The 13,085-nt window shown below is 40.9% G+C and overlaps 1 protein-coding gene across 1 annotated transcript in view; it reads right to left on the reverse strand.

Annotated features, from left to right (window-relative positions):
• PIK3CA (phosphatidylinositol-4,5-bisphosphate 3-kinase catalytic subunit alpha) overlaps window positions 1-13,085 on the reverse strand; it is a 1,902,358-nt gene that overhangs the window by 399,217 nt on the left and 1,490,056 nt on the right. The window contains exon 26 of the mRNA XM_044070443.1: window positions 8,972-9,093. Within this exon, the coding sequence (XP_043926378.1) occupies window positions 8,972-9,093 (122 nt within the window). The remainder of the gene's footprint in view (window positions 1-8,971; window positions 9,094-13,085) is intronic.

A 13,085-nucleotide genomic window follows, 5' to 3' on the forward strand; every position in this document is an offset into this window, starting at 1 on the left:
AAATGGAAATATTCAAGTATGCCAGGTAGACGAGACTCAACAACTAACAGTTAAGATACAAGGTGATGAGTTAAACAGTGATGTATAACTAATCATAGGTTGGTACTAGGCTATCGGCCCTAGGGCCTATACAAGCCTAGCCAAAACAATTCCCTGGCTATTTCTTCCCACAATATTTTCTTCCCTGGACTCCTGTCTAGCAGGGCAACTGACGTGATCCCTGGGGTGAATTCCCTATCTCCCATCCAATTGTCAAGGTTCCTTTTGAAGAGGGCCAAAGCAGCGCTCTGCTTGACATGTATGGGCAGTCTACTCCAGAGTCTGGGGAGTCTCTGGGTCAGAAAACTATCCCTCTCCAGTATGTTTTGTTCATTGTGGTGACAAGGTTTAGATCCCTGGAGCATGTGGCTCTGAGGGATTGGGATTTCTTTAAGTGTAGCATGTCCAACAGCTCTGGGTTTGACATGGCCTTGTATGTTAACAGAGATCGCCTCTGAGTAGACGATATGCAACAGAGTATAGCTGGAGTTTTTTTTAGACGGTCAGCACAGGGCATCTGCTTTAGGCCTGTGATTCTTTTAGTGAGGTATTTCTGCGGCCTTTCCAGTTGTTGCAGATGTCCTGAGAGATGCATACCAAACGGGGCGGTGTATTCTATAATGGGTCTAATGAGGGATGAGTACAGTGGGACAATGACCTCCTTTTTTCTGGATGATAAGCCCTTAGTGATGAGGTGTGCCACATAGAAGGATTTCCTGACTGTTGTGGCGATATGGTTATCGAAGGTGAGACCACTGTCCACCTGTGTACTTAAGTCTCTCATCACACTTTCGGTGTTTAGTGTACTGCCACCTATGTGGTAATTCACAGGTACATGTTATTTCCCAAAGGGGATAACTATACATTTTTTGGCATTGAGCTTGAGCCCATGGCTCTGGCACCAAGCATCTGTTTCTGTAAGACACTTTTGTAGAATATCCACATCATTTGGGGATTCAACAATGGCTCCCAGTTTGCAGTCATCTGTGAACTTTGTTAGCCGGAGTCCCTTAGTGTTGGCCTGTACTTCAGAGAAGTAGATGCCAAACAAGAGCAGCCCCAGGATTGAACCCTGAGGTACTCCACTTGTCTGGAGCTGGATTTGGAGTGGGCTACATTTACAGTGTGGGTTCTGTCAGTAAGCTAGTTGGCAACCCGAGTGACGTAGGAATTAATGCCCAGCTTAGTAAGTTTATCTGTGATTCCAGAGTCGGGGATGGTGTTGAAGGCCTTGGCGAGGTCCAGATAGGCTGTGCGGACTGCCCTACCGTCGTCCGCAGCTCTGGAGACTGATTCAAAGAAGTCAATCAGGTTCAGGAGACAAGATCGGCCCTTCACGAACCCAAACTGGGTGAGGTCCAGTGTTTGAAGGTTGCCAATGTCTTTGTTTACAAGTTCCATGATAATACGTTCCATGGCCTTGCAGATCAGGCTAGTCAGACTGATGGGACGGTAGTTCCCAGGATCCAAGGTGGATCCCCCCTTGTGGAGTGGGATAACTGTAGCTGTGCGCCACTCAATGGGCATGAAGCCTGAGGTAAGGCTATGATTAAACATGACACTTAGGTGAGGTTCCAGTTCATTTTGCAGTTCATGTAGTACACAGGCCGGGATGTCGTCTGGTCCCATGGATGCTGTATTCTTAGCTTTGGAGAGTCTTCAGAACAGTCCCCAGAAACAGATGGTATTCCTGTGGAAGTGTGGAAATTAGGAGGAAAGAAAGTAATAAAGATCTGGAAGACTTTGTTTAATGGTATTTTAAAAGGAGGGGAAACACTAACATCTTGGAAGAAAGTTCTGGTGGCTGTGTTACCTGAAGATGACAAACACCCTTCAGAATCAGCTTCATATAGATGCATTTCAATTTTAAACCATGATTATAAATTGCTTTTGTCTATACTAGCTAAAAGAATGGCAAAGGTGTTAACACAATTGATAGATATGGATCAGTGTTATTTTGTGGATGGCAGACAAACATTTGACATTAATAGGACAATGATGATCCAGAGGGGAAAACAGTGTAAGAAAATACCTCTGTAGTGGCTGGGCCTCAACGCAGAGAAAGCATTTGACAAAGTAAGCTGGGATTTCATAAGTAGGGCATTGGAAGCATTTGCATTCCCTGATGCAATAATAAGGTTAATTATAAGGATATATGAAAGATCAGAGGCAAGAATTAAAGTGGGAGGTTCTCCTCACACATGGTATGTTTGAACAAAGAAACCAGGGAGGGGTGTCCTCTTCTTTATTTACTTTACATATAGAGCCACTGGCAAAGAAAATAAGGGACTCAGAAATACAAAGACATAATTGGTATGATAATAACTGGTATGGTAATCAAGAAAAGATCTCTATCTGCAGATAATATTCTGTATCTGCTCAATCCAGAAAAGTTCACCTCAGTGTTGAGGAACATTTTGAAACAGTTTCAAGTGTTTAGGGGTATAAAATTAATGAAGATAAAACAAAGGCTACAGCCATAAATTAGGTACCCACACACAATTGTTTCAGCAATACCCACATTTATTGGGACATAAGATGAAGTATTAAGGAGTATGGATTAAAAAGGCTTCTGTTATGGCAGCTAAGGACATGTGGGAATAAACTGAATAAAAGATAATATAAAAACAGAAAAACTGGAAACTCTTATTTATGGATATGCATAGTAAGACACAAAACTTTAAAATGTTTTAGTACCTTTAGTCTTGTACAAGGGCCAGAATACTCTTAACAACCTGAGGAGAAGTTGTGGACAATAATTAATAAAGGATTGAAAGAATTCATCTGGTACGGAAAGAGGGTAAGACTAAGTGAGATAAGTTGATCTTTCCAATAGAACAAGGTGGTTTAGGTTTAACCTGATTTGAAGGGATATTTTAGGGCTACAGAGGTGAGGCTTATATATGTAACACAAGCAGAAGGTTACAATTCAAAGTGGAAAAGGATGATGAGGGAGCAAGGGGTAGTTCAAGAAATGGAGAGAGAGAGAGAGAGTGGGATTATGGATGCAGACCCTTAAGGAGAAAAACAACTATACAGAATATTATTTTCATGAAATAGCAGAAAGTTTTCTAAGAACTATGCCAATAAAAGAATGGAGAAAAGAGATTTTGTCAATAGGGATGCCTGCAAGTAGGGGTACAGAAAATAAGCAAGAGGGGTCTGGAATTTATCGTAGAAACCTGGAAAAGGATCCAAGATACTGGAAGCAAATAACTGGGATGATGACAAGCAGACATTTGGACTGCAAGCTGGAGACTGCCTTCCCTACCAGGGCTTGATCTCAGAGTACAAGCAAAGACAAAAGGGATAGAAGGATTTTAAGTAAACAGCCTGCTCTGGTAGAGGTTTAGTTGACTCTAGAACAGAAGCAGTTGTTAAAGCGGTAATTAGTAGGGCATATAAAATATTGCATGATAACTATAAGAATCAATCAGAGGAGCTTAGAAAAGATTGGGAAGAGAAATTACAAAATCAATTTACAAGAAAACAATTGGAAAAGATATAAATAGCTACCAAGTATGCAACCATGTCCGGAAGGTTTAGGATCTTTGCTTGGAAGTGTCTGCATGGTTATTTTTACACCCCAAGCAGATTTCAAAAAAATTTTCCTCAGGTTGACAGCAAATGTTAGAGGTGTGACAGACAAGAACGAGGTAACTTGGAACATGAGTTTTTGGGAGTGTAATGAGTTGGCATATTTAAAAAATCCCCTACATAGTAATCTGTCAGAAATAGTGGGTAAGCAAATGGCTATGAGTAAGGAACTGATTCTTTTCAGCTGGGACACAGGATCTAAGTTGCTTAGACATAGTAAAGCCTTACTAAGTTTAATTCTGTTGGCAACTAAAAAAGCAATTACTAAAAAAAATGGAAATCTAAGTCCATACCAACTGCATTTGAAGCACTGAATATTATAAAAAAGAGATTAAAACTGGAAGAAGGATCTTTAGAAAAGGGAAGGAGAAAATTATATAGAAGTAAATTGAAATTGTGGGAACAAAACATGCATAATAATGTTCAAAAAGAGAGGGGTGAGGTTTAAGGGAAGGCAAGACCAGCATTTTTTGTAATGTTGGACTGATGATAGCAGCAAAGAAAATACATGTGATGCATATTGTATTTGAATGGAAAAAATGTTAAAATGGCTTGTTTTCCTTTCTTTTAAAGTGTGTTTTCTTATGTCTTAAGTGATAATCTAATAAAGGTGTTTTAAAAAAAAAAATCACTGCTGCTGCTGCTATGACATTCTTAATAAATGGCAGAACATCAAAGTAAGTCAGAACATCAAATTAAGTTGTAAAGTACTCTGAGTCTAGACCTAATGGAAGAATTAAAGCATCCCTTGAAGAATAAAAGAGACAAAACAATTCTTAATGAGACTGTTTGCCGCATTTACACTGTTTGGAAAAAGTATGAATGGAAGTTCACATGACTTCCAAACAAATGCTCTGATGAAAAAAAATTCTAAAGAAGCTTACTGTATTGATGGATGTTATGGAAGAATGGGCCTCTTTTTGGCTCCCAAATTTTTCAAAGGGGGTTACAGCAGACAATGATGCAGTCCAGCCAGCGGTTTAGTAAGCATTTGTTTAGATACCAATCTACTTCATATCCTGAAAAGGATGAGACAAAAAAGAAGTTATGTACTCACCATAACCTTCCATCTGAGTAGTTATACTTCATTTCCTGCAACCTGTGGGTATTCGGATCCATATCGGATTTGAGCCGGCAACATTTTCCAAGCATCTGCTCCAAGCTCCACCCCTTACCCATAATCCCTCACATCTCCTACCTTCCCTCAGATCGAGTTTACCACTATCCAAACTATCAGCAACTCAATAACAGCACTATCGTAGAACAGGTTCGGGGGAAGGAGGGTGGGACGGTTGCAGAAAATGAAGTATAACTACTCAGATGGAACGTTATGGTGAGTACATAACTTCTTTATCTGAAGTACTTAACTTCATTTATCTGCAACCTGTGGGACAGAGTCTCCAGCTACTAAAACTCCTGGGAGGCCCTCATGGAAGGATATTCTTGAGCACTGCAGAGCCAAAGGATGCTCTCCCTCTAGAGATCAAATCCAACTTATAATGAGAAATAAATGTATGTGACCTTGCCCAGGTCGCTGCTGCACAGATATCATCCAGTGAAACCCTAGACCAAAAAGCAGCAGAAGTTACCACAGATGTGGTAGAATGAGCTTTAACAGGACCAGGCAGGGACAGACCTTTGTCCTTACAGACTTACAGTATACATTGTGTAATCCATCTAGCTAAGGAGACCTTGGATATGGCTTTGCCCAAAAGGGGTCTAGAAAAGGACGTGAATAACTGGTCAGACTTACGAAAGGGTTTAGTCCTATGTAAATAGAAACAAAGCTGTCTATGAACATCTAGCAAATGCAGTTTATATTCACCCTTGTTCTGAAAATTTGGAAAGAAAACAGGCAAGTTAATCGTCTGGTTAATATTTGATTCAGAGGCAACTTTCGGTAAGAAAGAAGAGTTCATGTGGAGCGAAACCCTATCCTTATGAAAGATCAAGTAAGGGGGCACAGCAGACAAATCTTGGATCTCAGAAACTCTTCTGGCCGAAATAATGGCCACTAGGAAAGCTGTCTTCCTGGATAAGAACTTCAACTCTACTGATGCCGTTGGTTCGAAGGGGGGAGCAACTAATACCTGCAGAACTAGGGTAAGGTCCCAAGGAGGGACCGAATCCTTAACCGGAGGGCGTAAAAGAAAGGTGCCTTTCAGAAAATTCATATTTTCACGGACATGAAAATTAGAGATGGCCACCAGTTGTACCTTTACCGTAGAAGAACTAGCCCCTTGTTGGAAAATATTGGACAAAAACTCCAACACTGCAGGAACCGGGGCTGTAAAGGGATCTAGGTTCCGCTGAGAGGCCCAAATAGAGAAGCATTTTCATTTGCTGCGATAAACCTTCCTAGTGGAAGCTTTGTGGGATGCCACCAGAATAGTCTTTACTGAAGATGACAGACCAGGAGTCCTAGCAATCAGGGGAACTGGAGCAACCAAGCCGTCAGCTTGAGGCTGTCCAGATCGGGTGGAGAGATGCCCGAGGGATGAGAGATGAGATCCGGGCAAGGATCCAGAATCCGAGGAGGAGTTAGAACATGAGACCAGAGGAAGGGGAACCACACCTGACGAGGCCAGAACGGGGCAATGAGGATCACTTTGCACCCCAGTCGGCAAGCTTTCTGAAGAAACTTCGGAATGAGAGGTAACGGGGGTAAGCATACAGTAACCTGGGAGGCCAAGCATGGACGAGAGCATCTCTGGGGAAGTCCCCTGGTGAGGGGATCAGAATGAAGAACTTGCTGCACTTCGCTTTGGAAGGAGATGTGAAGAGATCGCAGCAAGGCTGGCCCCATGCAATGAAGATCTCCTCCACTATAGATTGTTTCAGAGAGCACTCATATGTCATTAGAATAGCCCGACTCAGTCTGTCCACTAAAATGTTGGAGCATCCCGGGATGTGCATTGCAATCAGAAACAGACTGGTGGAGATCGCCAAAGGCCTCCAGGAATACTGACTCATCCATAGAGGGTTTTAGGGCTGACCAACCTCCCCTCTGGTGGAGGATTTCCATGATGTCTCCAAAGGAGACATCCTCAGGAGGTGACCTGGGGGAACCTTCACCTTCATCCAAGTCAGTATCTTCTGTGAGGGACTCGGGGGAGTCCATGTGCCTCCTCTTACACGAGTGCTTACAGAGACCCTCTTCAGTGGGACTCTCTGAAGAGGGCTCGCAAGTCATGGGGGGTACCATGATGGGATCCACCTGTGGGTCCTCTAGCACGGGCTGTCCCTGGGACAAGCTGATGGGAGTCGTGACCAAATTCACGGGAGCCTGGGCAGAGTCCAAGGCAATGGGCTGCGTCTCAATCCTTGGAAGAGAACCCTCTCCACCACGAATACCGAAGGAGAGCGCACCTCCTTAGCAACCAATAAGGAGGAAGCTCTCCTCAGCTCTGCCGTGAGGATTGGGGCTGAGGCCAAGGTAGCTGGGGTTCCGAAGGAACGGCTAGGATCCGACAAAGTCGGGTCAAAGACACCGCTGTTCCCTCGGATCCGACTCCCCATTCTCGGCCCCGAGAGTTGCTCAGATCTGAACAGGTCTGATCCCAGGAACTCAAGGTAAGCGCCGGTGTCGAGGTTGGAGGAATCGTCGGCGCTGAACCCCCAGCTCCAAGAATTTTTGGATCCATACACCCCAAAACCGCAGGGCGGATCGGTGAAGTAGAGATTGGATGGAAGAAGGGCATGGAGGTCCCCTCTCCAGCTGGAGAGGGGCCTGGCAAGACTCCCATTTGGATTTCGGTCCGAATGAACCTCCGCATCATCCTGTCCATGTTTAGCTCCAACAGACTCAGACTCTGGCTGGTCGGTGCGACGACCTCGAAGAAGGCCTCGGGTCCGAGGGCTCAGTCAGCTCCGGGGAGAAACTCAGGGAGTGGAGCCGAGGAGAGGTAGTTCTGATAACTTTGGTAGGCGGGCTAGGAAAAGGCTCCTGCTCTGGAGATCGCTTGCGGTGCCTATCCCCGCTCTTGTCCTTATCTTTCTTCTCATTTTCCTTACTTTTAGTCCCCACTTCAGAAGGCTTAGAGGGAGGTTGAGTCCCAGCCTGAGGGGGTTGGATCAGCTACAGGAGCCGAGGTTGAGGTTGCCGTGTGCAAGGCAGATACTGGTAGAAGGCCCTTAGCTACCAGCTTTGCCTTCCTTTCCTTCAAGTTCCTAGGGTTGAACCCTGCACACACACTACAAGGCAAAGATAGATGGGGAACACCCAGCCAAATAACACACAGAGTGTGGCCATCAGCCGGTGAAAGCCTGTGGCCATACCATGTGCATCTTTTAAAGGTTGGTTTTGGCTGCTCAACCATCACAAAAACCCATTCAGCCAAAACTAACACGCACACACTAAGGTCAGGTTAGGCCTACACACTACCTTACAAACTTTAATTTTTTTAATCTACTTTTTTTTTTGTTTTTTTTTAAAACAGAAAACCGACTAACAGCTAAGGGGAGGAAGGGGTTGATAATCGACCACACACACACACACACACACACACACACACACACACACACTAAATATATCAGAAAAAACTTCCTCTTACTACACCCAACTTGGAGCTAAAGAGACCACGATGTGTATGCGTGAAGCGGCAAACGAGATCTGAGGGAAGGTAGGAGATGTGAGGTATTATGGGTAAGGGGAGGAGCATGGAGCAGATGCTTGGAAAATGTTGCCGGCTCGGATCCGATATGGATCCGAATGCCCACAGGTTGCAGATAAATGAAGTTAACTACTTCAGATCAGCAGTTTTGATTTTCTGAAGGCTTTGGTTTTGTTGAACGTGATTTTCCAGTGCACATTCATCATGTTTAAGGCACTTTGTCCTTTATTTTGGGAATCAGGGTAGAAAAACAGGCAACTAAATGGTATGATTTAAGGCCAGCTATGTGATCACTGTGGGCATGAAGGACTGGTTCTGAAAGCCACTTTGTTCTTATCAAAGACTATACAAATTTATGTGCATATTAGTGCTTTTAGCTTATAAATTCCCTTGATAAGTTGATGGCAACTAAGAAAGGTATTTTCCACAAAAGCAACTAACTGCTGCTCAGGTGATAGGGTCAGCAGTAACAAAATTTTCTCAATAAAAAGAAATTAAGTCCCAAGGAGGGGAATAAGTCTCTTGTGCATTCTTAGTGGTGGACACCCATACTACACTCAAAGACACACGTTACTGTCAAAAGTGGAATACTGCTGCCTGGAGGTGGAAATTCTCTTTGCATGAACTGCTGAATCAAGTCGCAAATGATATACAAACATTTGCTACACAGTGAAGAAAACAGTTTTAGTATGCAGCAGAGTTAAGGAGAGGAGAGTTCTTACCATCACCGTTTTTAAAAATGATTTCATTATTTTGGAAAAGCTGTTCGGACATTATATCAGGATTTTCCCAGTTTAACCACAAAGGCCTTTTTGCTGAAGACATAATTCGACATTCTTCAAGCCTGGAAATAAAAAAAAATGGTTACAAAATACAACTGCTGCATTAGCATACTAAGGATTTCACAGTTCTATAAGGAAATTAAAAAACAATATATCACAACTCTGCAGCAATTTACACTAGATAACTTTTCAACTATTATAGTATGGAAGTCATTACTAATTTGCCAAGATCTGCTTGGAGAATGTTCACATCTTTTTTTTGACATATACCATCCAAGTATGTATAGGGTGTGTGTGTATGCATGCACATACATATATCTACTAAAACCAATAAAACTAGATCAGAATTCAAAAGAAGCACCATTGGTACACTGAACAACTTGTTTATTAGAACAGGTTAAGAGCTTTCTTCCCTCTGTGAAGACTTCACCAGAATAACAAACTCCTGCCAACCTGGACATGAAATACATTTTTACCACCACCAGGTGACAACATTAATACAATTAAGTTACATATAAGGTGTATACTTAGTTAACTATGTGGATGGCAGGACTGTTTCAGCCTTTGTTGATGCAGTTCTGCATTAAATTTCCCAAAGCATCAGTACAGTCACAACAGCATGATGAGATGGTTTATGTTTGATGCATATTATACTGTTTAGATATCTGCAATATTGCCTTATTTATTATATCGGAAATCTATTATTTAAGTTGTGGTTGGAACATACTAAAACGTATTTATTTTGCTAAAGTGTTAGGTTACTTTAAATCACTTGGTTTCCACTAATTATTTAATTGGAGGGAAAAAGGTTGCTAGGAGTGATTGGTTTAACAGTGTTTAAAATGTTTAGGCTTATGACAGAATTTTATGTCTGATGAAACGTAGGAGTACTACGGGAAAGTGCTTACATGTTTTTTACTAAATAAATTGCTTGGTTTTATGCCGTGCGTGTCCTTTGTCTGCTTAGATGTCTTGCATTATATTTTTGGAGCCTGGTCTGGACTTTATCTGGTGCAGTGGTTTTGTTTTTGCCTACAATTAAGTTACAGTTAAAGTTATTAATCTGGGGAAAATCCATTTACTGGCTAGTAATTACAATGTCTGGATGACTGAAAGAAAAAAAATGGAGGAAGTAAGAAGAAATCCACCAGAAAAGGAGAAGAAAAGGTTCTGGGTGAGAAGAATCTTGCAGCTGTTCAGCAAAAAAGCTGTTCCAGTTTCAGCTTTGGTGCTGGAGATGGTCTATAGCAATTGAGAGAAAAAAAATAAATCAAATATACTCAAGAAATGTTTATGAGTGAAACACTGAAGAAATATACAAAGCCAAATCACAAAAGGCTAAAAACGCAGAAGAACTGTTAATTAGCTATTCAAATGAACTGATAAAACTGTAAAAATCACAGGCTTTGAAATGAAAATAAAAAAGACTGCCTGGGCATGAAGCTTCTCAAAAAGGAGTCTTCCAGAAAATAGAAGAGTTAGCAGGCAGAGCACAAGGAGAAAAGACGAGATGTTCTTCTGTACCAGAAAAAATGGAAGGAACAGATTACATCAACTTTATGAAAGTACAAATAAGTAAGTGGACTGGTGCTCCAAAGCAGGATTTCAGCAAGAGAAGAGCATGGATCATGTGTATGCTCCAAATCTTGCCATGAGAAAGCAGCCAAGACCTATATCAGTAATGATGCCATCATAACAGCAGAAAGAGCTGCTCCTTAAAAAACTATGATAGAAGAGACACGTATTAAAACTGGTACAGCACAATGTTTATGAAAAATGATTACTCACTATATCCCAGGCATAAGAGATGCATAACTATCCCAGTGATCAGGGAATGATGATAGGTAGGTGTGAGATTCATGTGATGTATCCAGCTTTAGTCAATTTTTTTTTTCCCTGGAGGATCAAAGACATTTTTATAAAAATATATTTTTGGATGCAGAACTGTCTTTGGTGGAAATAAAGTTTAGCCAACAAAGAGTGATCCAGCAATTAGAAAGGGACTCTGCTTTTTAATTTTCTAAAAGCAAGAACCCCCATAAAGAGATTTTGCTAGTAAAACCTTTTCCATAATTCCAAAGGAAAATGCTTGAGTGACAGACACACATACAGGAGCTGACTAAAACAATCAGGAGTTACTTGGATCTAAACAAGCAACTGGTGTTGGAAGATGGAAAGTATCAAGATGGAAATCAGCAATACTGAAATTAACAAATAAATGGGAGACTATAAAGCACCGATCCTATTAAATACAGAAATAAATATGTGAATTGCGGCTTTGCAAGAAATGGCTGAAGAAAACATGAAATTCTGTTGGCTGTGTTAAACTGGTGGGTGGAATATAAAGCATTAATCCTACTTTATGTCATTAATGTTTACACGAAAACTGAATGGACTGAAGAAGTAAATGCAACTAAAACATGTTTTGTATGTAGTGACATTTGTATAACAACATTCATTAAGTAAACTACAATGTTATATCGTAAATCAGTGTTATACAGTGTGCAGTCACAGGTACTTTAAATGCAAGGTTGGGGGTGTCTTATCAGTGACTGATTTACGCGTTAAAGAAAATAAAGCAAAGGTTAGTTGTAAAGTGTCCAGATTTTATACTGCAATAAGGTAAGAAAGGATAGACAGAAGCATGTTAATGTTAATATAATGTTCTGCTCTTGGGCTGCTTGGGTGGGGGATGTAAAAGGGTACTGATCACAGTATATGAAGATCTAAAACAATTTCCCCTGTTTTATATATGTGGCATTCTGGCAGTTGGTGCAGAGGGCTAAGGCTGTGAGCTGCTGTTCCTGTGATAAAGGATTTGATTCTCTCAGCCGTCATATGCCTACTTGTGTGACCTTGAGCAACTCACTTAACCAGACATTGCTCCTGGGACATCCCTGAAAAGGGGACTGTGTGCCATGTGAGCTTACCTGGTTAACAAATGGGTATTGTTGTTATTATTTCAAGAACAATGTCATTACTTTTTTTTAAGCAAATAGGCCTGAAAAATAAGAAGTTAAAGATCATGTAAAATGAAAGTTCTTGTATTTGTAAATTCACTAGCTACTTTTTCCATTAGCAATGGGTTTCGCTGGGACAGAAGTCTACAGATACAGGTGATTAATGATAAGGGAGATGAGTAATCACCCTGAGAGACATTTACAAAGATCCTTTTGTGCACCTGCAAAGTCAATTATTGATTTTACTTGGAGAAAATTCTGCAGGTACAAGCAATTAGTCATAAGAGGTCTGAGCACTGTCTGCTGAATGAAGTATCTAAGATACATTGTAATTAACACTTAAATGTGCACTGTTAAGCAGATCAGAGAAAAACTAAATGAAGTTTTAATTTGTTGAAAGTGAAAATGTTACAAAATTAGTTGCCTCCCTAACAGCCGTAGAACTTAAAATATTTTGTTATAACAATACACATATAACTTTGTATACGTAAAGGTACGCAGTACAATTTTTCTTAGGGCTAAAAGCAAATGCTTACTTAAAATATGTAAATTGTTTTTTTTTTTTCACATCTGAGAGGGAGCTACAGCTATGTTAAAAAAACAGATGGCAATCACTGTAAATGAAACACAGGCTGTAATGTGCTCTTTAGCATGAGTAATCTTAGTATTACATAAGATAATGACTGAAGTTGTGGCCATCAATTTGTGGCAATTGCTTTCACTGGAAAGGTAAACATTTCTGAAAATGTATACAGTTTTTGTGTGTTGTTTGTAAGTTAAAATGATTCAGTGATCTGAAAAACTATGCAGATTTTTGTTTTCATTAAGGGCTGTGAGGCTACCACCTCACATTCGTAGCATCACTAGTTCCAGCTGCTTTAAAACTTAAGCAGAGCATTACTTTCTGAACTCAAAGACTGTCCTTAAATCCTCCATAATCTGCATTTTCCTTTCTTGTTCTTTTCACTACTTGTCTACATCTAATAATTCAACGATTAATCTGCTCACTAGACAATACTACATTATACTACCTGGGAAAGATATGTCATTATTGTAAATACTTAAATGTACTAGCTGTATTTACTTCATTTTGT

This window comes from Protopterus annectens, chromosome 4.part1, assembly GCF_019279795.1.
Source record: "Protopterus annectens isolate FY-2018-M chromosome 4.part1, PAN1.0, whole genome shotgun sequence".
Lineage (NCBI taxonomy): Eukaryota > Metazoa > Chordata > Ceratodontiformes > Protopteridae > Protopterus > Protopterus annectens.